The 27,249-nt window shown below is 47.1% G+C and overlaps 1 protein-coding gene across 8 annotated transcripts in view; it reads left to right on the forward strand.

Moving 5' to 3' along the window:
- The window catches only part of CRACDL (CRACD like), a 612,462-nt gene that overhangs the window by 466,891 nt on the left and 118,322 nt on the right, over window positions 1-27,249 (forward strand). For all 8 annotated transcript variants that reach the window (XM_086934213.1, XM_086934214.1, XM_086934210.1 and 5 more), the window contains 2 exons: window positions 8,478-8,546; window positions 11,644-11,874. In XM_086934213.1, the coding sequence (XP_086790339.1) occupies window positions 8,478-8,546; window positions 11,644-11,874 (300 nt within the window). The remainder of the gene's footprint in view (window positions 1-8,477; window positions 8,547-11,643; window positions 11,875-27,249) is intronic.

The following is a 27,249-nucleotide window of genomic DNA, read 5'->3' on the forward strand; positions in this document are numbered from 1 at the left end:
CCCTTCGCTGCGGGGGTTATTCCCCGCTGTGCTGGGGGGAAGGGGTGCGCACACAGCGCCCGCTCAGCTCGTCATGAGCACCGAAGGTGTTAAAAACTTGTGCTAAGTATAATACGCCTCACTAGGTGCCTGTTTAGCCCTATCCAATTCTCTTTTATTAGACTTGGATGAGTTCCTTAGAAATTTCTCATAACTGTGCTGGACCGTCCTTTCTAGAACTTGCTTTTGTAGACTAGCCCTTCCTCTATTGAATGCGTCCTTCTCTATCACCAACCCTCTAATATAGGCTTTTAAAGTATTCCACACTATACATGGGGGAGCAGAACAATTATTCATCACCAAGAATTCCTTTATCTCCTCCTTGCACATCCTGACCCAGCCTTCCTCCTGTAGATACTGTTTATTAAAAACTCAACATCTAGAATGCTTTGTAGCTTCCCCACCAATATCTCAAGGACAATCATTGCATGATCTGAAAAACAGTTGGTAATGTCAGCTGGCCTTTAAAAGCAGAGCTTTTTAAAGTAGGAAAAAATCTATGCGAGAAGAGGTACAAAATCATCTAGAAAAAAAGGTGTATTCAATTTTTGTGGGGAAAGCCGCCCTCCATGGATCAATAAGTCACTGTGTTTTCTATAGTTTTGTAATACCTTCACAGTTTGGGGCTATAACTGCCTCTTTAGGTTTACTGAGGAATCTAATCTTGGATCCTACAGGAAGTTAAAGTCACCTCCGAAAATGATTTTGCCTGGGATTTGTAATAATGATTGGAAAAGCTCCTAGTAAGGCTCACCATGATCATCCACTGGGGCATACCAGCTCACAAATGTGAGATGCCTAGACAGCACCAGACAACTCACCCAGCACCAACATCCACATTTGTCACTGGCAAAATCAACCGCTCCGGCACTGAGCCTCTTGGGCAAGAAAATTGTGATGCCACGGTGTGCTGCCTGGGCAGAGGAGAAGCCCCTGTAGCCTGCCCAAGTTTTAAACATAAAGAAAGATATGCGTTTCTTGGACTAAGATCACTGATCGGTTCTCAGCTGTAATCCAGGCTTCTATTACATATAATTTATTTTTGTTATTAAGACCATTAACTTTAAAAGAGGCCACCTTCAGATTATTATTATTCATCATCTTGACTTTCTTTTTCGAGTAGATCCTTTAGATACAGAGAAAGAGCCACAGAAAGTGTGTGAAGCTCTTAGTGTGCAAAGAAACAATAATATGTTACCCATTTCAATAAATACTATTCCATCCCATAGCCTACCCCGAATGGAGAGCATGCATATCCAGCCTACCCAGCTATTGGTTACAAATACACACTTAGTGACCTACCTTACCATCTTGCGCTTTGTATCTACTTTACTGGGCCTTTATGCCTGATCGTTTCCTATAGCAGACCATCCCCTCCAGTCATTAAACTGCTGTAGTACAAAGATAGACTCAACCCAACACTGGGGCCCCCCTCCTTTTAAATTTAACATTCTAAACTTTTAGTACTGTGCATTTTGCTATGAATTGCAAGTTTGGATCTCTTTTTAGAAAACCTATTACACCCTCATTCCCGCTTGACCCATCACCAAACTCCCCAAACCCCCCTCCTCAAGCAGTGGTTAGTGGGTCTCCTTTCCACCTACACCTGACATGCTTCCCCACCCCAGAAAATAATGGCACTGTAACAGTGTCCAAACCATTCGGCCCCTCTCTTCAGTCCCCCACACCCACAAATCAGCCCCATTTGGCTGCATTTAGGAAAATACACATGTTGCTATCCACCGGAGAAGACCCTACTATGCTGCATCTCTTTGTCCAATATCTACATGGGTACAACCCTCATCTTCTTATGCTGTATGGCAATTGCAGCATATATGTTATCTGAAACAGATATTCTAACAATTCTTACTTTTGAAGTCTGTGCTGACGAGAAATTTGTTTACTCTGGGCTTCTAATAAGGCGTTATACCTAGAACAATTTGAAAATTTGACAATACTGTTCCTTTTTTAGGAATTTGTGGAAAATGGCAATCTGAAATATTTTTAAAACACATAACCTCTTTTGAATGTGTCATCTTACATGATGTTTCTCAGGGGAGTTTTCCTAGAAAATGTGAATGGTAAAATATATTTAACATAAATTTAAAAACACACTCAACTGGGGGGGAAATAGCACATTACTCAGCCATTAAATAAGGGAAAGCACATTCTGCATTACCACTGTTGGACTCTTACTACTGCTTAAAAGTAAGTAATTGCAACTCTCAATCGGGGGCCTTTGCTGATGAAGAGATGTGTAAAACCTGATTTGTTATAAGGAGAAAAAAACATGCTCACGGATCTCCCAGGACTTTTCAGCCAAGCATCTAGCTTACAACAGAGGCATTCCTCTGGCTGGACCAGGATCCATTGGGATTCTGGGCTCAGTAGCAAGTAGGGTTTACCACTCCCACCCTCCATAGGACATCCAATTTCTCTTACTCAAGAGCTCTAGAAAAGATCATCTTTCCCTACCTAAGTGACAGCCCTTGACCGACCAGAACGCAATCACTGTATATCTGGAGAATACTCAGTTCAGTCAGTTAAAATCACCTCTCCCACTGTACATTCAGTGGACAAAAGCAACAAATATCTTTTGTGGCAAGCATCCGTTTTCGAATTGTCCCCCATTTTACTACTTATATATAATATTAATGTGACCGAAATAACATGAAAATAAAATCGTTTTTCCTTTGCTTTTCCGTGTAACCCATAAAAATTCAAACCAGTCTTGTGCATAGGGCCATTAGAAGGCATGTCTTCTTCCTTTAATTGTTGACTTTATGAGGGAATACCTGAACTGGTATGCCTAATCCTCTGCTTCTTTTTTGCATAATTTATTCAGCACTCTAAGCCTGAAAGGGTATTGTTTTGGCTTGTCCTGGGGGCTCCCTTACGTTCGGACAAATTTAAACCTCTCAGAAGAGCTATAACAATAGCGAAACACGTGTCGGGTGTTTACTTTGTTCATTCCAGGTTGGTTTAGATGGAATTTTACCAATCCAAAGCTGTAATACTGTACCTGGAGTGGTAAAAGGCTTTTATCATTTTACAGCTCGGTGTGGATGGCACTGAGGTAATCCTGTGCTTAAAGACTTTGCTGTTGGAATGGCAAAAAATGTTTCCCTTTCTAGCTCAACCAGGATACTAGTGTGCCAATCCTACGCTTAAAAACCTTGCTAGAAAAACAGACATTTGAGGTGAGCAGAGTCAGTGTCGCTGATGTTGTTGGGTGCTATTTACAAGAGCTGCTCGCTACCTAAACTTGAGAACTACCCAGAGTTCTCTGCTTCTTTTTTGAAAAATGTATGCATCACTCTAAGCCTGAAAGGTTATTGCTATGATATATATTCTATATATGTTATTGTCATTTATATAGCTTCAAAGCACCAACGGTCTCTCTTGTGAGAAACGTAAACCCCTACCAGAACTACACGGCTAAACTCTGTCAATGTAAGTAAGGCTTAGCCAAAAGCCTGAATAAACAAGAGTCTTTAGTTTCCTCCTGAAGGGGAGAAGGGAAACTTACCTACGCAAGGTTTCCGGTAGCTTGTTCCAAAGCTGAGGTATCATTATGGAAAAAGCTTGTAACACATGCCCCCCACCCCCCGGCCCCCTCAAGGTGGCTTTATCAAACCGAGGACAGGCCAACAGACTTTCCTCGTATGAATGGAAGCATTGCCCTGACACATAGCTCTTCAGCCATTCCTTGATGTGGTCGGGTGCCGTTCTGTGCAGGGCTTTATGTGCAATACACAGGCCCTTCAACCTAGCCCTCTGCATGATTGGAAGCCAGTGAAGTTGTGGTGTCGCATGTGCTCTCCTAGGGAGTTTGAAGATTAATCTCGCTGTTTCGTTCATGACCACCTGAAGCTTCCCTGATAGTTTATCAGATAGCCCAATATAAAGCGCGGTACCGTAGTCCAGTCATGGCGTAATTAGAGCTGACACTACAGTGCACATGGTGGAAAAGGACAGGAGGGGTACAAGTTTCCGGAGTTGCCTCATAAGGCCCACACAATTCCCCACCTCAGCGGTCGCCTGATTGTACAGTGTTAGCTTGTCGTCCAACCTGATGCCTAAGCTCCTCACAACTGGCATCGGTATCGGTATCGGGGTAGTACCTAGCTCTTGTGGCCAGAAGGAGTTGGACCAAGGGCCACACCCTGTGGTAATAGCGAATACTTCCGTCTTGTCCGGATTTACTTTTAGTGAATTGGTGGTCATCCAGTTCATAGTGAACCGGAGGATATTCTGTACATTAGAATGTGCATGTGTAGAGCTGTCGATACGTAACATTAGTTGCGTATCTTCGCCGTAGTTGAACACCAGCCATTCTAATTTTGCCAGCGCTTCCACGAGTGGCTGCAAATATATGTTAAAAAGATGGGGGGACAATGCTGAGCCCTGCGGGACCCCACACAGCAGAGCGCCTTTCCTGGACATACAATCCCCTACTTGGACTGTCCCATCCAGAAGCCTATAAAACCATCTACAATCCATTAACAGCCATCACTGAACCCTACAAATCCCTCGCTGTCCCTGAATCATAAAACCTCCTTACCCCAACCAATCCCAGAAACCTAGAAAGCCATACTACCCCTTACCTCTAACCATCTCTGAACACTAAAAACCTTTACTACCCCTTATCGCTGCACATATATAAACCCTAAAAAGTCAGATTTTTTTTCTAAGTTGCATAAGGAATTTTACATAAATATATATAATAGACACAAAATCACTGAAATACCCCAGGTACAGTCTAGTGAACTAATTATAACTTGTCCCTCCATCATGCACTGCTTATGACCATTGCACCAGCTTTCCAAGGCAAGACTTATTAGCTTTGCCATCGTTAGTTACACTTGCCCTGCTACATACTCACTCCACCTTCCACCCAACAGAATGGCAAATGTGTTGTCACCTTAAAATTTTCCTTCTGCATTTGTTTGGTTTTCAGTTCTTTTTATGTGCATTGTATAAAATAATTCTGCATAATATATAGGCTTTCTTTTTGTAATGCTCTTTGGATGCAAAAATACAACTTTTAAGACAAATGAATAATTCAATTTTTTTTTTCGTGTGAATTAATTAATGTATGTGAATTAACAATTAAACGCAGAACTAGAACGAAATCAGTCCTGGGGTGCTTGTGTTCAGGTTCAGAGAGGACCTGGTTTGGCAGTTCAGGCTGGACTGTTCCCATGAGGAGCAGAGTTAAGACTGTTTTGCATATGACTGGGTCCAAACTGAGGTGGCATGGTGAGCAAAAGAATGAAGGGTTGACGTGCTACCCCAAGCTATTGCCAGTGGTTATACATACTGCGAGTAGCCTCCCATCACCTTTTGTGTATTTCATGTACCGCCCTAAGTGGTAAGAGTATGCCCAGATGTGGGTTCCGTGTTCAATGTGTCACTGGAACTAAGTTGTGCCCGACTGACAAACCTATAACTAGGGTGAAACCGGTCCTGGGTTGCTTGTGTTCTGGTTCAGAGAGGACCTGGCTTGGCCATTCATGCTGCACTGTTCCCATGAGGAGCAGGTTCAAGACTGATTTGCATATGGCTGGGCCCAAACTGAGGTGGCATGTTGAGCAAAAGAATGATGGGCTGGAGTGCTGCCTCGAGCTATTGCCAGTGATTAGGCTTGTTAGACCTGGCATTATTGGCGTGAGTCTCCCTTCCATTTTGAAGGATTGCCTCCTCTGTTTTTGATATGGTTTTGCTGGTGATATGCTTTGGGCGCTGTGTCACTGCTATTCAGTGCCACAGTGCAAGTGCTCCCTATGTTAAATTGATGTACTAATTAGTGATTCGATGATTGTGTTATTTGATTTACTTGTCAGACCCTTGTACAGTGCACCATGTGTGCCCAGGGCTTGTAAATCAAATGCTGCTGGTGGGCTTGCAGCACTGGTTGTGCCACCCACAAAAGCAGCTTGTAAAGTGTGTCTCAGGCATGCCATTGTAAGGCCTGTGTGCAGTCTAGTATTGCCATGTCGAATTGGCCAGTGCACCCACTTGCCAGTCCCTAAATCTTCCGTTTGCTTCATATCAGACACCCCCATGGTTGGCCCAAGGGCAGGGTGCATTGTAAGTATAAGGTAGGACATGCCCTGGTGTGTGTGTAGCATGTCCTAATAGTGAATTACAGCCATTTTCGTTTTTCACTATTGCAAGGCTACCTGTTCTCCATAGGCCAGAATGGGCAGTTAGATTAATACATTTTATAATCCTAACTGACTCGGGGAACATGGTAGATATTCGAATTTAGTATGCCTGAACTCAGAATGATAAAATACATCTTTTAGTAGAGTTGGTTTTAACATTCTGTGTTTGAAAATAATACTTTTAGAAAGTAGGTATTTTCTTGCCTAACTATCCAAAGCCTGCCTCTGCTATGTTGTGTATTCCTTGTCTGGAGTTTGAGTGACAGGGCTGGGGGGATTCCAAGAGACCGAATGAGTCAGCACAGTGGTGAATAGGGAGATCTGCATTGGGGGTGGGGTTGCACCTGGGACCTAAATAGGGCTCAGCCTTCCCTCCACAATGCTGGCTCCACCTCCTGGGGTGCGGCTGATGTCTCTGCCCTGCACTGTGAAAGAAGAGAAGGAATCACAGGCCTCTCTGCCTTCAGAGAACAAAGGATTTTGGGGTATAAATATTGGGACTCAGACCTAAGAACTTTAGATCACTTCTGGGAACAAAACGCACCTTTTGCCAAGGAGAAGAACCAAGAAAGCTGCCAGAGTTTGGACTGCCCCTCCGCCAGTGTGCCTTTTGCTGGGATGGCCTGCAGTGGTTTCTTTCTTGCCAAGGAAAGGAACTTTTTAAGGACTTTCATCATCTACAGAATATTCTCCAAGGGCTTGAACTTGTGCTTGCCTCCTGCTGAAGTCTCAGGGACAAAATACTTCATCTCCAGCTCCCCCCTGAGTTTCCTTGCTGGGAATTCTAACTGCAGAAGCCTGTTTGTCGGTGGGAGCTGGAAGCACGACGCAACGAGAAGAAGCGTTTCGCCGCCGCAGCTGAGATCGTTGCATCGCCGGAGAAGCGTGCCGCCGCCGCATCTCCCAGAAAGCGTGTCTCCATCGAAGCTGCCTGCAATCGCATCGCCGTAGAAGCGTGTCGCAGGGCCTGTCGCGGCTCCAAAGTACAGAGTCGTCGCAAGGCTGCCAGGGCGTCTTCGCATCATCGTCGGATCATCGCATCAAGGGCGCCATTTTCTCGCATCGCACCAGGATTGTCGCATCGCATCGAAGCACCCTCTTGCGCATCGCAACCGGACCGCAAATTGAGAACCTGTGCATCATCCCCACACCGGTATGGATTAAGACTAATCTCCTACTCTGCGCAAAGATTGAGGCGCAGCGCATCATCTCCCCCGGATCACGGAACCGATACATCTCCCCTTTTGCGAGCCTTTTGTTCATTTTGCATTACGCATCCAGGTACTTTGTTGAGAATTTTGGCGCATTTATCACCAACTTGAACTAAGCAACTTTTACCATCTTTAAGTCAATCTTAAGTACAGTATTGTGGATTTTTGTTGTTTGTGGTCTTGTGTTAAGTCTATATAAAGAATACTTCTTTTTATAAAACCTGTGTTGTCGATCTGTAGTGTTTTCACTGTATTACTGTGTATATTCACAAATACTCTCTGCCTCTGAGATAAGCCTGTCTGCTCGTGCCAAGCTACCGAGGGGGTGAGCAGGGGTTATCTAGGAGTGTAATCCCCTTATCCTGACTTGGATGCAAGGGTCCCTATTTGGTCAACTGTGAATACCATTGCCAACTAGAGACCCTCAGATCTAACAAGAATTATTATTGCAAGCAGACTCCAATCACCTTTTGTGTGTTTCATGTACATTTACAGTGGCATATTTCTCTATGGCACAGTATATGATGCAGGTGAATGGGTTTTGGTGATGACAAGTGATTTGAAATAAATTAATACTGATTCTTATTCACCTTGTTGAGTGACTGTATTTCAAGTTTAAAATGCTCATGAATCCAAAACCGACTACAAAAACGGACTTCCCTTACTTTCCAAGAAAAGTGAAATAATTTTTTTGGATGGTTTGTGAATCATCTTGCATCTTTGTGTTTATTCTATGAAGAATCCCTCTACCTGCTGACCCCAAATATGTAAAATGAAGAAAGCCCAAGGAGTCATTTCAAGTTACCGGTGCTCATCTTTTGAGAATTGTCATTGACAGAATAATTTAAAGATCGAAAATTGCCCTTGTGCCCTTTGTTCAATTATTCATTTTGGGAGGAAGTGAGAGACACTCTTTACACTTATTGATAGTTTGGTTACTAATTCCACACTTGTTAGACCTTGTTTGTTTCCAATAGATATTGCAATTTAGGTCTGTTTCTAATCTTTTCCATCAGTTACCTTTTTTACTCACCATGTTCCTCGTTCCATTTTGCAGTTTTCTGACTCTTACAAGCGCCTTAGCTCCTTGAGTTTAGCTGGAACAGGCAGTGAAGAGGAAGAACAGGTAATTTTCAGTCTAATTGTGTGCAAGAGTTTCTCATACTGTACTTCTTATAACTATTTGTTACAACGTTTTAATACTGACTTGTGTGTCAATACCTTCCAAATGTACACCCCTTTGCCAAATTTTTAAAAAGCGTCTAGATCAGCAACAATTGTTGACTATATATCTCAACCCTGTTTACATGGACTTCAACAATCAAATTATTTTGTATGCCAAGGTATTTGGGTTTATTTTGCCATTAAAAAATGTTTTGCTTTTCTTCTGCCTCTTCTCGCTTCAACTCTTCCAACTATCATACACAGAATTATTCATTGGCTCTTAGTCTTCATTCACAGTTAGAATAATGATTGTAGGGAAGTGTGAAGTCAAGAATCTAGACGAGGAGCCCTGTTTCACCCATCTCCTGTGTTATTCACAGCATCTCTTAATTTGTGACCTAAAATACCTTGTTAATTTTGTCTTTTGTGTCTCCTTTATAAATGCCAATTTCTGATGGATACTTTTGACTTCAGATTCCTCACCTTTAGCATGTTCCCCTGGCACCACACAGGTTCTGGAATATTTTCAGAGCAGTGCTCCTGCACGCCATTAGGTGGTACTGTGCAGCTCCACATAGGCTTCATTCCGTCACGGAATTGATGAGTGGAACCTTATATAATCGCCACCCCTGCACACTGACGTCATTTCCTTTCTTCATTTTCGAACGCAGATCTGGACCTCAGTTCCTTCTTTCATCAGTTTTCTACTACTTCCAAAACAAAATCAAATGTGGAAGGGAACAGTGGCCCCTCCTAAAACCACAGGCTTCAAATGTGGAAGGGAACAGTGGCCCCTCCTAAAATCACAGTCTTCAAACCATGCTGTGATGACGAAAACAGGTGTCAGTCATCAACATGCACAACTCTAAGTTGTGTGATGAATGCGCCCTCACCTGTAGGCTATCTGGCACTGCAAAGCTGTAAGTCGCTGAACACAGGAAAAAGTCACAGGCCTCATGTAAGTACTACTCACTCTCCTAGTCATGGGGCAGACCCACTTCAGAGGCTGGTCCCATGAGAAGTTCTCTTTTTGTCTTAAGTGGAGGCATAAGAAGGCAAAGCAGGACCGAAACTCATCCCCTTCACTGTCCATCAAAAGAGAAGTCACTAGAAAGTAAATGTGCCAATCGTTCTCATTCTCCCCATCTCCGATGAGGGGCTGATTCCTCAGTTGAAGCCAATGCTGCCATAGTTTCCAAGGCCCTTGGCCATGCTGCAGGAGGTCAAGGCCATTAGGGAGGTCATGTGATGCATCTTGGACCCTTTTACAGTTCTCTCTGGCTTGCGTTCATATTGGCTCCCAGTCGGTTTACTGCCGACTGATCCATCCTCTGTCCTGTCTGAACCCTTCAGACCTGTCAAGGGTTCAGCACTAATTCCGGTGCAGACTTCCACTCTAGCTCAAAGACATGATTTGGTCCCTTCATCATTGCTGGTGCAGATGGTGCCAACGCGGGAGGAGAATCTGTTACCAGCTCCCATGCCCGACCCCGTACTAGCATTGACTCGACTCTGACCGAGGTGGCACTCCCAAACCACTGAGGCTTACCCGGTCCCCATACAGCCTGGCTTTAATCCTGTGCCACCACTACCTGTGAGGCATCTTCAGAGGAACCACTGTCTTTTGGGATCTGACTGCCTGGAGCTTGCCACCAATCTGTGATGACAATGGTGGGATGGGGATGATTTGATACTCCACTGCATGATGATGACAGCCTTTACATTGGCTTGCAGGAGGGCAGCAAGCTTTCTATTTCCATCAACACATGGTTGAATTCCGTTTTGAGCCCCCAGTGAAACAGAGTGCTTCCTTTGCTGTGGTAATTAGATGAGCTGCATAGGTTTTGGACTTACCATTGCCTTCACTTGAAATCAAGTCAACTTTCCTTACTGAGGTTTTGCAACCTGGGCCAACCTCATCTGAGCCCTTGCTGCAGGTAAGTGAAGCCCTTAATGAGCACTTGGTCCAAAGATCGTTGGCCATTTGCCAGACGCCATAGGCTGACCTTTGGTGACCCCTCTTTTCTTACACATCCTCCTACTCCATTGTCTGGTGGTCTGCTCTTCCACTAGCAGGATGAAATCCAATTCATTAGTCATATGTTTCTCAATTAGGTTGCCTCTTTGGAAGAATCTTCTGTTGCAGCAGTAGTACATGGTTCTGCACCTGACCTTGCCCAACTTACATGCCCATGCATGAAAAATGAGCAGCAGCAGTTGGCTGTCACCTGAGGTTGTGGATGTCATCCATGCTGCCAGGTGTACCTCACCCTACTCCGCCTTTTTTTTGGGAAAAAGTGGTGACGTGGCCTCAGGCAGCTTTTTGCCGAAAGTCATGGCTCCTTTCCATGTTGGTCAATCCGTTACTCTCTCAGCGTTTTTTGCTCCACCTCACCCTTCAAAAGAGGGGATGCTCCATTAAATGGACCCTAAAAGAACTTTAAACCTTCTCATCACTCATATGACCATCGAGTGGACGATCTACTTTTTGATGCTGTGCAGAAAAAGACGAAAGGTGGCTAGTCATCTGCATCAATAACTGCTATGCATTGGTCAAGAAGGTCCGAGAGCGCACTCCACCATGAGTAAGGCTACTACCACTGCGTTAGCACTTGTAGAGCCTGTCCATGACATTGGTCAGCCTGGTATCTATTCTAAAGGTGTGGAATCTGAGTTTAGAAGTATCCATCAGAAGAACAAGCTACTTCAGTAATTCTCTTTTTGGTGAATACTGTATCTAACTGCAGATTCCTTAATGCCCTCCGATCTACCCTATCTATGGAGTGGTTTGTTTTTACAATCTATAAAGGTCCCAAATTCGAGATCTGCCCACTCACAAAATAAAGCAAGAAACTGATGTTGGTGCACAGGGAGGGTGCTTATATGAGGTTACGCTCGACCACATCCTGGGGAGATAAAGGAGGCTTTGCTGATTCACATGGTACCACCTAGTGGTGCACGGGAGCCCTGCTATGAAAACGTTCTAAATTTGAAGAATCTGCTGTGTCCACCAGAAAGAGTGTTATCAATGATAAGTAATTTGTACTTTTGTGTTCTAGTTTCCCTCAGGGCCTTCTTCAAGACCGCTGTCCCCAGTAAGCCAACTTGTAGTACAGCCTGCCAGCTCAAGGACTGTATCTCCTCAAAGAAATGAAAGCCTTTTCTCACCATCTGCAGATTTTGACACCCCACCTCAGTTCTCTACATGTCTTGATAACTCTGCTGCCAAATACAGGCTTTCAATTAAGCCTAGAAACCAGCGATCAAATAAGACAAGAAAGCCTTCTGTGGTATGTATATTCCCTTAATCAAACTGCTACTGAAGGATATGTGGTGTTAATGGAGTGGTGCATGCTAATCATTTCCTTTGTTTAAATACCATAGAAAGAGGGGGCTTGAGGACTAGAAGTTCCAACACTTCCACTGTTGATAAACTCCAGCCCCAAAAGTTTAGTATCAAAAATAAAATTCATAAATACATTCATAATTTCTTTTAACATTTTTAATAGTTCATTTTTTATTATAAGTGCATATAATTCGTTACAACTTACACATGCTTCTTGGCTTTTTAGTCTCTTCCTAGTGGTTGTTTTAAATATGAAATATAAAAATAGTGTGTAATAAATTATATAATATTTGACATTTATCAGTTTAGATCATATGAAGAAACGTTTCTTATGACAATCATATTATACCCTTATTGCCAACTCCGTTATTGTGTATATTATCTACTGCACGATTTGATCAAACGTTGAACACAAATTCCTAGAATAATCAAAGTGGTGATAAAGTGAATGACATTCCTTTTATTATATCATTATCAAATTATTCAAGACCCCTACCTCAACAAATACTTCACCATTGTAGATGTAACCTTTTTTTAATTCTTGCACAAATGAGCAACAAGCACAAAGCTCTTGTTCCTTAAACACCAATAGAGCACTCGGCTCTTTCCCATCAAGCAAAACACTGTTTCAAAGCAATACAAATATACTTTTTTCTGTGTCTCATACCTGGTGTTGTAAAAAAACACTGCTGTTGTCATAGTAGAAGAGTAGAACAAAGAGACAAAAGATCTATGGGTATAACATTGCTGCTTATAGGACTGGCCTTCAGCTGGTCTTTCCATCACCACTGTCCTGGAAATGCTCCCGCCTATTCTCACCCCAGACCGAACATGGTTCTTACATCATTCAGCAGACCCCCAACCAACACTGTCGTAAACAACTGTGTTCCAGTTTATTTTGCTGCCCATACATAACCTTTGCAAAAACACCTTAGCTGAGTCCACCTATCAAGCATATATTACTGCCCATTATGTACCACTAGCAGCCTAATATGGAAGCCCACTGAGGCATTGCCCCACTGTGACACCATCACTTTCTTGATATCCATCGTAGCTTTCCTTCTCGTCAAAGTTCCAACACTCAGTTAAGGTTAGATTACCAGTTGTTTCTCTCTTGCCATCACTCTTCACCTCTGCTTAGCTGCTCTTAAGATTTGATTTCTCCAGGCCGACCTCCATTATTGTCCCACCTCCATTATATCCACCAGAATAACCTCAATGGAAGTCTACACTTTTCAGATCACTGGGGCTTTGTACTCCTGGAGCCTTACCAGTTCATGAAACTCAGTCTCCAACCATGTTAATAGCAGGTGTAGCAAAATCTCAGCTGGAACCCCTACCCCTCGTATATAGCTCCCCTACTAAAATCATTCAGGATCTCAACTTTTACATCACTTTTACAATAGTGTCCGTGGTATTTTGTTTAAAGGAAGCTAGACCACTCACCTCTCTCCAGGGCCCTACTCTAGCTATGAGATCTTGTTTTGTAGAATTTTCTGTTACCAACTTAGTGAAGCAATCTTCTTTGCCTACAAGCAATGGCTTACTGGTCAACAGAGTTAGCTCGTAATGTTTCTTACGGTTTTAAACAAGCTCTTGAATCCTGATAAATTATCTTCCCTTTTCTTCATGAGAAACAGATCGGGCATTTCATTTGTTGGATTAGCAGAGAATTAACAGCTTTATCGATGTAGGTATTTGCTTCTTTGTAATAAACCACGTTTTGAGTTTAATTTATTCTAAAATGATTATAGCAATTATGAACAAATTGTATGAAAATTGCAATATGACACAATAATAGTTTTTTTTTAATTTGCTTTTAGCACACTAGTGATCAAATCCATTATCGAAAGTTGTAGCTTCTGTTTGTTGTTCACTGTACTTGTCCCTGGCGCCAATAACCACTTTCAAGTCCTTACTGGATATATAGGTTCCTCCAGTAAGACAGTTCTTTTGTTTATTTGCTTTCAGTTTGTAAAAATTGTCATCAATGTTTTGCACTTTAAAATGACCCCCTCCTAGGGGGAGGAGCTACGCTGGCAAACAAGATAGCTACTTAGCCTCCCGGCTCCGCCGACCTCCGTATCCCGCCACAAGATCCTGTACATTATCCTGATTTTTACCCCCAGCCCCTGTGTGAATGAACTGTTCCTCACACCGATGGTGAAATCCGGAGACTTTTATCGGCTGGTTTGACGAAGTTACATTGAGTTGAAGATTGTGGCCTACTCCAGCGGTGAAGCCGGGGCCTCGAGTATCTGCAAAGCCAGGCTCCAGTGCAACAACATCGGCTGAGAGACCCAGGCAGGGTCCGGTCAATCGTAGTGGAGGCTTCTTTTATGCCCGAATTTGGCGGCGATTGTTTTCTTTGCTCAGCATTGATGGAGGGGTGACTTTGCTTGCTGACTGTGGGTGGGGGTCCCCGTCCCGCAGGCCCTGTGTTGGGCCCCGCCGGGGTTCGGTGAGTCGGGGCCCCGGCCTGCGGCGTTAAGCCGGGTGAACGCGGCTGCAGATAACGACGGGTCACCCTCCACATTTGCCCTTTCGTGATCCTGTTTGTCCCCCCCGGAGATGCCAGATTCACCCGGGGAGGTGATTGTGATTGGTATCGGGCGTGAGACTATGGATCGAACGGTGCCTGAGCCATCGCTGAGGTCAATATTGGCAGAAATTTGGGCGTTTCACTCACAAGTGGATGTTTTATTAAACAAATTGGATGCAAGTCTATCTGAGATGCTGTTTGTGGTACCGGACCCTGCCCCACTGTTGGAACAGCAATCTGCAGCCATTCAAGCCGCGGCCATTTTGACTCGGTGCGAGGACCCCGTGGGGAAGCGAGTATTGAAACCATCGGATGGTGCCCTGGAAGACTGTGTTCCCAAGGCCGCAAGTGTACCATCGAACCCTCCATCACTATTGACTTTGGAGGTATCGAAAGGCGTTCCCCCCCGGAGACTTGTGTTGTAGACTTTTCTTTCATCTTGGGGTCGTCTTCTCCCTTCTTGGAGATTTTACGACTCCGGGGCAAGATACATCGGGACTGTCCATCTAGGAGTAGGAGACTTTCTGCGTCTGAAGTTCTCGTGGACTTACTATCTACGAGTGGTAACGGATTGACTCTCAATGACTTCCTTCTCCTCTGTGACTCCTTTGTGTGCTTTTGGGTCTCGCTGGGGGGCGTTTGTGTGCTGATTCGGAAGGGTCAAGGAGATCGGGACGGTTTGGAGTGGCTATTATGGATGTTCGATCTGCAATTGATTGATTTAAGAGGCTGGGCGGTGTATCACGGTGCCCCCTAATTTCTTTTATAAGGTCTTTTTGCGATAGGGGGTGTCTGTTTCTGGCGGGGGGACTAAAGGGGCTGGGAGCGCCTACGGATATGCCCTCCTCCATTCTTTTTCCTACTTTTAGGGTTTTAGTTACTTGGGGCGACCGGCACGCTGCTAGTGGGGTTAGGCTGTAGCCATCTGCAGGTGTGCAGGGTGGGGGGTTGGAGGGGATTTTTTATTTTGCCTTTATTGTTTTCTATGGCCTTTTTTCTTCTTTCCCTGCTTTCCTTTAGGATCAGTATAGCTCGCGAATTATTCTGATTTTAAATGTGTTCTGGAGTTTAGTGCTCATGCTCTCACGTCATCCGGATTTCCGGGTGGGCAGGTGCTGAGAACTGGGGCTTACGAAAATGTATATTGTATTGTATTGTTTTCTCCGATTCATATGCTTTGGTGCCAGAGTTCCAATTATAGCTGTTCCTAGGCGCATGTCCTGTCTCTTGGCCTGTCCCCGTATTCTTTTGTTTGATTGTATGGCACCTAATCCGTTTATTTAGATAATATAAATAAAACCTCTATCTCATCCTGTGACTTATCTATGCGTTCTAATGTAAGTTCTATCCTGAATCGCTGCCGAACCTCAGGGTTGTTGGCTGATGAGCTGTGTCGTACCGTAATATAATGGGTCCTAATTATGTTTAGCGGCCGGCCCCTGCTGTTGTAGGCTCATGCTTGTATTCTATGAACGCTGCAATAAAGGTTTTTCAAAAACCTTTTAAACTGAAGTACTCTAAAACGATAATGAGTGGTCCCACAGCTAAAAAAAACAAAAAACAATAGCCCCCTGGACCTTAATTGTACTATTGGTGACAGGTCTATCCATGCCTTACCCTTGTTGGCGAATGAGCCTGAAATGATAAATGCTGCAGAGAAATTTTGAATCAAGTGGAAACTTCTGTTAAGACTGGTAAAGCAGAAAGCAATTGATCAATGTACTCAAAAATCTAGTCAATCTTCATTAAATCAGCTTAACACAGGTTTACATATTCACACCAATGTGTTACTATTAATATTCTATTTATTATTCTATTAATCCCTGAAAATGGTATATGTCCAAAATTACAAAGTTGTGAAACATGTGAAAGTCTTTTACTTTGTCTCGCTTCTTGTTTCTTACTTTCAGCCTAGCTTTACCCACATCTATCCCCAACATTAAAGAGACTTTTACTTGGCCCCCTTTCCTTCTTCCTACACCCTTATGCCTAACCATAAACATATTGTCTTCATCCCTTATCCCTTACCATAAAGTTTATAGTAATACTTACTGTTTCCCTCTCTCTATCCTTTAGTGTAAATAAATGAAACCATCTGTTTAAAGTAATTAAAGTAAGTTATCATATTCTAATGCTGTCTATTCACTAAATGTAATTAAATCTATTATTTTTATGCTATGCTACTATACACTAATAGCCCGCAGTAAACGGGGGAACTGCTATTGTCATGAACATGCGGCAAACCTATATTGTTCTTTGTCATATTACGTCTGATTTATAGCAATATGAGTGCATGCATGTAGGAGGTTTGCTAAACTTTAGGTCTACTTAGAATGTCTCCAGTAACTCTTTTTAGTGTGGCTGCCTCATTTTACTTTCTTTAGTGAAAGACATGTATGTTGACCTGCTTAGCTTGATCTTAATGAACTTGCCTGGTTTACGTTTTAGGAAATCCTGTGAAAATCACCCAGGTATTTTCCAGAGGATTCCACCTTCCCCCAATGGGTTTGCGTACCTTAAAAATCAATCTGCTTGTCCCAGGTTGCCAGTGCAGTGTGTCTAGATGATATGTAATATTTTTCTTCTTTTAATTGTTCATTTAATTGTTAAAGACACCCTCACTGCTTTTTTTTTTTTAACTCTTGGGAGTCTTTCTGATAGCATCATCACATTTTCAAATATGGGACTATGGCGTGTGAACCTCTGACTTGTATACTCATGCTAAATGTTCTAGAAAAAGTTGGTGGAAGAATGAAAGCTTTGTTCCAATACAAACTGAAACATTAACCATTATTAGTGACTCTCAGTTCTTAAGAACAGAAAGGAACATTTTCAAAATACTTATTCTTTTCTATATTTATACATTGTAGTAATGATATCAAACTCAGACCCTTTTTTAATATCTATGTCTGGGCATCTTAATACTGTTTGTGCTTGTTTGTATGGTAACTTAAAGGTTCCCTTAGTGCTTTCTTGGTGCTGAAAATAAGCTCCGTTCTTTTTGGCATTGTGATTATGCCCTTCTTAGCTAAAAATGTTAAGGGATGTATATTTCAAATCAGTGAATAAGCCTCTGATTTTAGCAGCGAATGGTAATTTTGTGTGTACATTATAACATTGTTTTTGGAGAATTATTATTAGTTTTCAAACCTTAAGTCAACGTGAGTTTTCAGCTACTTTTGACTTACTAATTTACGCATTTTCATCTCACACTCCCAAACCTAGTAATTAGGGCAAATACTGGTTTATAGCGAGTCAAAGATCCTTTTGTGAAAAACTAGGTAAGTCATTAGAGTGTAAGGGAGCTCTATTATCTTGTCCTAAGACATTTACTCCTGCTCTTTGCTAAAGGTGAAAGTAGTCACTGAAAAGTGCCATCAAAATCTGGGATGGCCCCAGGTGAGTGTTTGTTTGTATCCTGCATAACGGAGCCTAAATTTAACCACTGTTCGGCCAGTTGTCCAGGGCTTACACAATTTAAGGATTGAATAGGAATCCTTATAACGATTACTGAATTTGTCCCTTGACAGGCAAAAACTAGATTTTGCTGCAAGTTCACTGAAAAGCTGATGACCGCATTTTTATGCTTTGAATTTGAGGGAGTAGCATAGTCGAAAAGTTCAACCTTACTGTTGGAGAGTGGTTCTGATGTGGCTTGCCCAAGCTGCACGTTTTACTCACAAAAATATATTGTCTAAGCAGTGTTAGTCTTTCAGGAAAAAATATGTAACCCTTATGATTATTAAGGAAATAAGATTAGAGATGTTTATACATCGTATGGCATTTTCAGTAATCTCATTACTTTGTGGCTGAAATGAGCGATAAGCTTAAGCACGTAGCAGGGTTTACAGACACAGGAATAATTTCCAATGGATAGCCAAATGAAGTCAGACTTGGAGTTTATCACTTGTTGATATCTGATAGTCCTTGTTATCCTTTTGCGGGAGCAGCAATGGCTGCCAATGGGGGTGCAGAGCTGTAGGCAACAGTTGCAGTGGTGCCACAGTTGAAGAGGGCTACAGGCTGTGCCACATGGAAGATTAGGCAGCAACGGTGGATGGGTACACAAGCACACTCAGTGAACCTGTAGTGTGAGGATGGAGGAGTGAGTGGCTACTGCAAGAAAGGGAGATGATCAATCATTAGGGCATATGGGCTACTTATGGTCGTCAGACTTTCAAAGAATGGATCTGGTACACAAAGGTCAGACACATAGACCTACCAGGTCATAAATCATTGAAGAAGTGATGTAGAGGTTTCACAGAAAGGCCCCACATGATTATCAGATGCAGAAGCAGGATGCGGAGATGCAGGATTCTGGTGATTGACCTCTCACAATTATCTGGCGTAGAACAGGAAGCAGCGACTGCCCAATATTAAGATGTTGATGCTGAACTCAGTAACTAGCTAAATAGGCGGGGCGTGGCCAAGCAGCATGGCCGACAGGACGTGAGCTTCACCAGCTCCGTCCGAGGACCCACTAATCCTGCCTACAAGATCCTTGCTGGACCCTCCAAAGGGGAGCTGACGGTCCGGATCCTCACCTGCCACGCTGGGGACTCCCACATTGCCGAGAGAGCCTCCGGTGCCCCGGAAAACACCGCCGGAGATCGAAGCGGCGCTCTGAGGGCTCCGCCAGGTTCTACGCGAGTCCGCGGACTGGGCCTGCGTGTGAGACTGGCGGTGAAGGCGATCTCCTGCTCCGGGGCTGACCGCGTCCGCTGCTGGCCCCTCGATTGCTGGAGATGGTGGCGAGCGCCCGGGGCGACTAGTGGAAGGCTGATCTGGGGTCCGGTGATCTCCGCGGACCCGTGTGAGGGGTTGCAGCACCCGCCCCTCCCCCCTCCGATCCTCTGCTGTACCGGAGCTCCGGCTGTGGAGCGCAGCCCCGGGTGAGTGCTTCCCTGGTCCCTGGGGCTCTGCAGGACTGTTGGAGGGCTGAGGCGGTGCGGCCACCAAGGGCTTCTCACTGTTATTGCTGCATCTGTTGGCCTTTGGAGCCCGTCCCCGCACTGAGTGCCGGTGCGACCTGCACAGGCTGCCCCTCCTGGTTTTGCTGCAGCTGTGGGGATTGCGGCCTCCGTCCCTTCCCCGGGACAGTGAACTACGGCGGCCCTTCCACGTGGAGCCTGTGGTGGCGCTGGGACCTGCGGCGGCCTGAGGGGTTGGGCTCCGGGGGACGTGGGTGGCTTGGAGCCCCCCTGGTATACACGACATTGCCTGAGAGCCGGGGCGCCTTCCTTCCTACGCAGCAGCGGGATACAGACTGTGATACCCCCGGCCCACGTTGCGCCTTGCCCCTAGAGGCTTGAAGATTGTTCTGTTGCTCCTGGATGGTGAGGGGGCTCGTCCCGGGTGCACTAGTTGGCGGGGGAACTGATTGGTTGGCTGCCCTCGATCGGATTGCCCGGTACGCCCTGCTGCATTGTCCTCTCCGCCGGTCCTCCCGCCTTCGCCCTGCTGTTGGGACCTGTGCCTACCCGGAGGGACCGGGTGAATCCTAGCTGAGGCGCCCCGTGGGGGCTCCCGATCTGCCCCCCAGGATGACGACCCGCAAGGACAGGAATGCGAAATCCTCCCAACCCAACACCATCGTGCAGTATACCACCCCAAGACTGCCATCGCAGAGGATCACGCGGCAGACGGGACCGGACGATGGGGGCGATGGACCGCATGAACCTTCCCGGGCAGAGATCCTGAAGGCGATCCAGGGATCCCATTCTGCCTTGGAGAGGCAGATCGAGACGGTGTCGATAGACGTAAATCTCCTCCGGACGGACCTCCGTAAGGTGGCAGACAAGGTCTCAGACGCGGAGGGCAATATTGCCCAACTGCAAACGGAAGTGGCCTCCCTGCAGAAATCGGTCGCGCACCTGACGTCCACTACCCGTGCACTGGAGAGGAGGGCGAAGGATGCGGAAGGCAGGGCCCGTCGGAGCAACATCAGGGTCCTAGGCGTGCCGGAGCGCCTTGAGGCGGGCAACGCTGAACGCTTCTTGGAGACGTGGATCCGTACCCAGCTATGCCCGACCGGACTGTCCAGTGTCTTTGTTGTTGAGAGGGCACACAGGGCCCTGGTTCCCCCTCCACGCCCGGGCGAGTCACCTAGAGCCATCATTGCAAAGATTCTAAATTATAAAGATCGCGATTGTATTCTACGGGCCGCGAGAGAAATGGAGTCCATCACCATTGAAAATAGTCGTGTTTCCATCTACCCCGACTATACTCAGCAGGTGCAGGAGCAACGGAAGTCCTACCTGGGCGTCAAGCAGAAACTTCGGGACATGAAGCTACAATATATGCTCCTGTACCCGGCCAAACTCAAGGTGCTCTCCCAAGGGCGCGCTCACTTCTTTGAGTCACCGGCGGAAGTGTGGGAGTGGCTCGAGATACGGGGAGACGACCTACCTCCTGGTGAACGGGGTGGCCCCCGCGAGACCTGGGGGACCCGGCCCCAGAGACGTCGACGAGGCAGAGGGAGACGTAGATCTGGATCCCGGGGTTCTCCCGAGCCCCGGATTACTGTAGGCGAGGATGGGGCGCTCCACGTGAGACCATCAACGGCGGGGGCCGAGCCGGAGTCACCTGAGGCCCCTACACCTGGTGCGATCCTGGTCCCAGATACCCTGCAGGAAACCTTGCTGGAGATACACTCTGCGCCCCCGGTGATACCGGAGACCGCCCTCTCCGACACACGGCCTGAGTGAACTCTGATATGAGGTACTGTCTTGTTAGAATGTTGTTGCCCTGGGAGGTTGGGAGGGTCGCCTCTCCTGGTTTATACCTGCCCGGTGATGTCTCTACCTGGTGCTGGGAGCCCTGGTTGGTGGGCTGAACAGAACAGAGGATGGACACCATGTTGGCCGAGGCGTTGTGGTGCGAGATCCGAGAGTATATGGCGTACCGTCGCCCAGCATTGGAATTGACTTTCATGAACGTTCCCGGAGACTGTCCTGGAACATGGGGTCCTCGGGGAGTTGGGGGGGAGGGTGGGTGGTTTTGTTTGGTTGTGTGTGAGTGTGGGGTGCGTGTGGTGTATGGGGTGGCTGTGCACGTCCTGGCACTGGCAGGGGAAGGGCAGGGTAGCGTTTTTGGTTGTTGCTGTCCTTTTGCTCGCGGGTGGGGGGGGGGGACTGGTTCTGACGGGGTGTTGGGTCACATTGTTTTTGAATGGCGCTGGTGTGGGATGACCGGGATGGTGTGTTTTCCGGTTGAGTCATTCCTCCTTATGAGCGGGGGAGGGGGGGGGGGTTGTTTTTGGGGTTGGCTGGTTGCGGGTACTGTGGGGTCGGGGGGAGTTGTGGGGGGTATTTGTTTTTGGCATGGTGTGTACTACTGTTCGTGCCCCTAGGAGGCTGTTTGCAGAAGTTAAACGTGGATGCCCGGATGGGCAAGACCAACGCTTATGGGATTCAAATTTTTAACTTGGAACGTGCGTGGCCTGGGTACTTGCTCCAAGCGGTATAGGGTGCTATCCTTCCTTCGTCGGCATGGAGTGTCAGTGGCGTGCCTACAGGAAACGCATTTGAATGAGGAGGGTGCTCTTAAATTGGCAAGGAAATGGAGGGGTCAGGTGTTCCATTCCTCCTTCTCTACCTATGCTAGGGGGGTCCTGATCTGGGTGGCTCCGGGGGTACCCCTAGCGGTCCAGTATGTTGAGGCTGATGTAGAGGGCAGATATGTTCTTATACGTGTGAAACTGGATGGGAGGGACTTCCTGCTGGTGAACTCTTATGCACCTAACATAGATGACCCGAGTTTCTTTACTGGCCTGCAGGAGCTTATAGCGACGGACCTGGATGCCCCCCTCCTCTGGTTTGGAGATTTTAATTGTGTACTGGATCCACTGCTGGACAGGCATCCCCCCCGGGCGGGTACAAAACCTCGGATGACGACACGGCTCCGGGAGGTAATGGAGAATCTGGGTGCTGTGGATGTCTGGCGACTCGGCAATCCGGGCCTGAAGCTTTACACTTGCTATACCCCCACACATAACACACATAGCAGGCTCGACAGGGTCCTCGCGGCCAACATTGGCGCATCCCTTGTTTTATCGGTCACACATCAGGCCCGGTTCCTATCCGACCATTCGCCCGTGACATGCACGGTACAGTGGGTGGACCGCTCCTCCCGCCCACGGACCTGGCGGATGCCAGGGGATCTTCTGCAGGATCCGGTGGGACGGGAACATGTGGAGACGTCCCTGCGTACTTATCTGGAACTGAACTGGGAAGTGGGTGATATCCCTTTTGCGACCAAGTGGGATGCCCTTAAGGCAGTCGTGCGGGGCGCTTGCATGGGGCTGACATATGGAGTTCGCAAACAGCTGCTCCGTGACCTCGCGAGTGCTGAGGAGCGCCTCAGCCACTATCAGTCCTTACCGGACCCGGATGGGTCGAACGCGGACTCTGAGCGGACAGCCCGAGAAGGCGTCCATGATATCCTAGACCGGCTAGATAGATTCACTCTCGGTCGATATCGCCAACGCCTTCACCGTGAGGGGGACAAGTCGGGCCGATTGCTGGCCTGGATTCTCCGAAGGGAATCGGCCCGTGCGCGGATTGTTGCGTTGAGAAATCCCGCTGGGGTCCTAGTGCACTCGGAACGGGACCTTCTTGCGGTGCTCCGCACACATCTGCAGAAGGTCTATACTGCTGACCCCCTGGTGACAGAGGCGTCCTATCAGTCATACCTCCGGGATTTGCCCCTTCAGACCCTCTCTGAAGAGGATGCTGAGGACATGGATACCCCAGTGACGCTCCAAGAGGTCAGGGTGGCGGTGGCCGCCCTGCCGAAGGCTAAGTCGCCGGGAGGAGACGGTTTTCCCCCGGAGTTTTACCAGGCATTTGTTGATACCCTCGCGCCCCATCTCTTGCAGGTATACCATGAAGCGATGGTGCGAGCCGCGCTCCCGCCCACCATGCAGCAGGGTGAGGTCTGCATGCTCCTGAAACCGGGTGGGGATGACTGTGATCCTGCGGCCTACCGGCCGATCACTTTAATCAATACCGACGCCAAAATTCTTACTAAGATTTTGGCCACCCGGCTGGCCCCACATATGACGCACCTGGTTCCCCATGATCAGTGCGGGTTCATTCCGGGCCGCAACACCGCCATGAATCTTCGGCGTCTGAACCACGTTCTACATGAGGTGCGCGATAGGGAGGGTCCTCAGGTCCTGGTCTCGATAGACCTGGCTAAAGCCTTCGATACAGTTAGCTGGGGGTACTTGTTGGAGGTGCTTCGGTTAGCGGGGATGGGACCCCTGTTCTGCAAATGGATTCGTATCCTTTACAGTGCGCCTACGGCCAGGGTCAGGCTCGGAGCGGCCCGCTCGGAGGAGTGGCGGTTGGGCAGGGGCACCCGTCAGGGGTGCCCCCTGTCACCGCTCCTGTTCGCTCTGGCGATTGAGCCCCTTGCAGTGACACTGCGCACGGAGATGGCGCCCTGGGGAATACGAGTGGGGGATGTGGTACACCTGGTTTCGCTTTATGCGGACGATGCGTTGTTCTACCTGACCTCCCCGCGGGAGTCGCTGCCGATCCTGTTACACCACTTGGAACGCTTCGGTGCAGCTTCTGGGCTGCGTCTTAATCCTGAGAAGTCCCTGATCTTTCCCCTTGCGGGATGCAGTGAAGACCCTCGTGTGGGTTTCCCGCCCCTGGGGCTGCGGTGGGAGATGGAGGCCTTCCGCTATTTGGGCATTCAGGTGGCTGTCTCGGATGAACAATTGCTGGCCCGCAACGCCGACCGTGTGCTCAGTTCAATACAACAATCTGTATCCTTTTGGAATACGCTGCCACTCTCACTTATGGGACGATTGGCCGTCTCAAAGATGGTGATGCTGCCTAGAATATTGTATATCCTACAGAATACCCTCTGTCCTCTACCTCCTCGAATTTTCAACAAGCTTAATACGATGCTTACCTCCCTGCTCTGGGCAGGCAGATGCAGCAGAGTTGCGCTGCGTACGATGGTCAGACGCTGGGAGGAGGGGGGCTTGGAGGCCCCACGCTTTGATCTCTACTACTACGCGGCCCAACTTATACCGGCTGCGCGCTGGTTCGCGGGCGCGGACAATTGGGAATTGCGACTCTTGGCCGGGTGCGCAGATGAGAGGGCGTTGCAATTGGCTCTGATGCGTGGCAGAGGAGCGGATGGCAACCTGCCGTACATTGTTCGGCATACTGCAGGGATCTGGCAGCGAGTGGTGGAGAGAGTGCTGAGACGGGCCCCTTTTCATAGGGAGCTGCCGATATGGATATTGGCACCGGTCACTCTAATGGAGGAGCACATGTCGTTTCGGGAATGGCGTGAGGGCGGCTGCGACACATTGGCAGACTTATACCCGGACGAGTCCTTTGTGACCCTGGAGAGAGCCATCGAGGCCTTCAGTCTTACTGGGGGCCAATACCTTCACTATGGAGGCCTGCGGGACATGGCGAGAGCGACGTGGCCACAGTTCCCTGAGGCACCCCGGGTGTCCCATACTTTGAATATCGTGCTATCGTGCGGCGCGGGACGGCGATTGATAACGCTTTTATATACAGCGATGAGAAGCGACTCGGCGCCTCCGGTGTCTCCGTCCTGGGCGGCGTGGGAGGCAGACTTAGGGGTTGCCTTGGACCCAGGACAGCGGGGGCGGATAGGGACGCTCACCAAGAAGGTTTCGTGTAACGCACGTTTCAAATTAATCCATTTTAATTTCATGCACCGCACTTACGTAACCCCAGTTGCTCTGTGCCGCATTGCGCCGGACAAATCGGATGCCTGTCCTCGGTGTGGTTCAGTAGGAGCCGGATTTCTCCACTTAGCTTGGGAGTGCCCACTAGTCGGGGACTTCTGGAGGGTTGTGGTAGCCTACATCCGGAGAGTCACGGGATTGCGTCTTGACCTGTCCCCGACCCATTGCTTGTTAGCCCTAGTCCCCAAACCTAAGAAGAGGAACCTATCATATAAAATGCTGCAGCTGCTCTTAGTCCTCGCTCGACGGCGGGTGGCTATAACCTGGATGGGACAAAGGGCGCCAGATATGACGTTATGGCTTCGGGATGTGGGGGAATGGACATTGGCTGAAGAAACGCACATGCAACATACACGTAGGGATGAGCGGCTACAGGAGGACTTACTTGCATGGCGTATGATGTGTGCGGGGGGGTCGACTGCCAGCGACTCTGATGCTACTAGTGCTGCATTGTTCTCGTCCGAGGAATCGGAACCTGAGGAAGGAGTGGCGGGGGATGGGGAGGGTGAGTAGGGGCTGGGGTACTGCCCTGATGACTACGCACATGTTCCTTATGTCAGTTTTTCTGTATTTGCACTGTACCCAATGGATCTGATTCTTGCATCTCCTGTTTTATCTGCAACTGTTGAAGCCGTGCTGGGGGTGTGAACTGCGTACACATGTTTTTTCTATACCTTGATGCCAATGTTGGGGGGGGAAAGTATTGTTTATTCTGCTGAAAAAATAAAGTTTTTTATTTTTTTCACCCTTAAAAAAAAAAAACTAGCTAAATAGGCAGGTTTTCTCCATGTCAGCCAGTCTACATCCTGGATCCGTCAGCAGGAGAGTTTGTTCTCAGCAGCAGAGGTGCAGGTATTACTCAAAAATACACAGATAAATCCAGATTCTTCCGTTAGTCTTCACAGTTTTTGAGTGATAAGATAAAGAATGAGCAAACTGGATGGGCCAACCTGTATTCAGTTCTGGGGATGTCCAGTAAAGATCATAGTTAACACCAAACCTTTGAACAGAATAAAGCACAATGAAATGCATTATTCTTTTTGGTGTCCTCGGCTCTGTGGCAACAATTTGAGATAGCACAGCAGTCTTCCATTTTCTGAATTCGAACTGGGCATTTCCTGCTCACGCCACAAAACACAAGCTATGGTTGAGGTTGAGGAGCTGAGTCTTTATATAGGGCTCTTTGTCCAAGTGTTGCAGTCTTGCCAGGTTACAATGAGGCCTGCTGAAACTGATGCTGTTTCAGTCACAAGTAACAAAAGTTCCTCCTCCCAGAGGATGATTCAAAGTCAAACAGTGCACTTGGCCTTGCAATGAATTCCCTTGGGAAGAGGTAGTCTAAGCAGCAGTTGTGGAAGGACACATAGGTAGGTGGAACACAGCTCACCCTACCTAACAGTAACCCCATAGGTTTAGTGGTCTGCATACAAAAAGAGGTGACCCCAGCAAAGATATAGCTCCTCACAATGTACACAAGATCATGCAAGAACATTTGATCACACTCTGGATTAAAGGGGCCCAACCTTCAAACACTACACCGCTTTACCAGGAAAAGTCAGTAAGCATCTCACCACTGGGGTGAGGTAAAAAGGACCTGTACTTAAATTCTAGAGCCCATTACCACCAATTATTAGCAGCGTCAAAGAGTAACCATCAGGGTGGTAGTCATTCATGCTAAAATGATTACAACTTTGGGTGTTCCCCAGTAACCTAACCGAGTGTAGCTCTGCGTTGGTAAGCAGCTCACCACACCAAAGAAAAATGGTCATGAGACTTGTTGCATGGGTCTCATTCACCAGAAAATATACTGGATTTCCCGAAACATTAACATGAGCAGTAGATTTTCACCCGGGCACTGCGACAAGCAACTTTAAAGTCTACTGCAGCTTGTAGAAGAAAGCTGTGAATCCTATTATTCATGTAGATCTTCCTAACATCACAATTTATATCAACTGTCCTTACAAGATGAAGAAATACCAACCCATCACAATGCCCAGCTAGCTCTGAAGTAAGTATATTGTACATCAGCTGAA

The sequence above is a fragment of the Lissotriton vulgaris genome, chromosome 8 (assembly GCF_964263255.1).
Source record: "Lissotriton vulgaris chromosome 8, aLisVul1.2, whole genome shotgun sequence".
Taxonomy (NCBI): Eukaryota; Metazoa; Chordata; class Amphibia; order Caudata; family Salamandridae; genus Lissotriton; species Lissotriton vulgaris.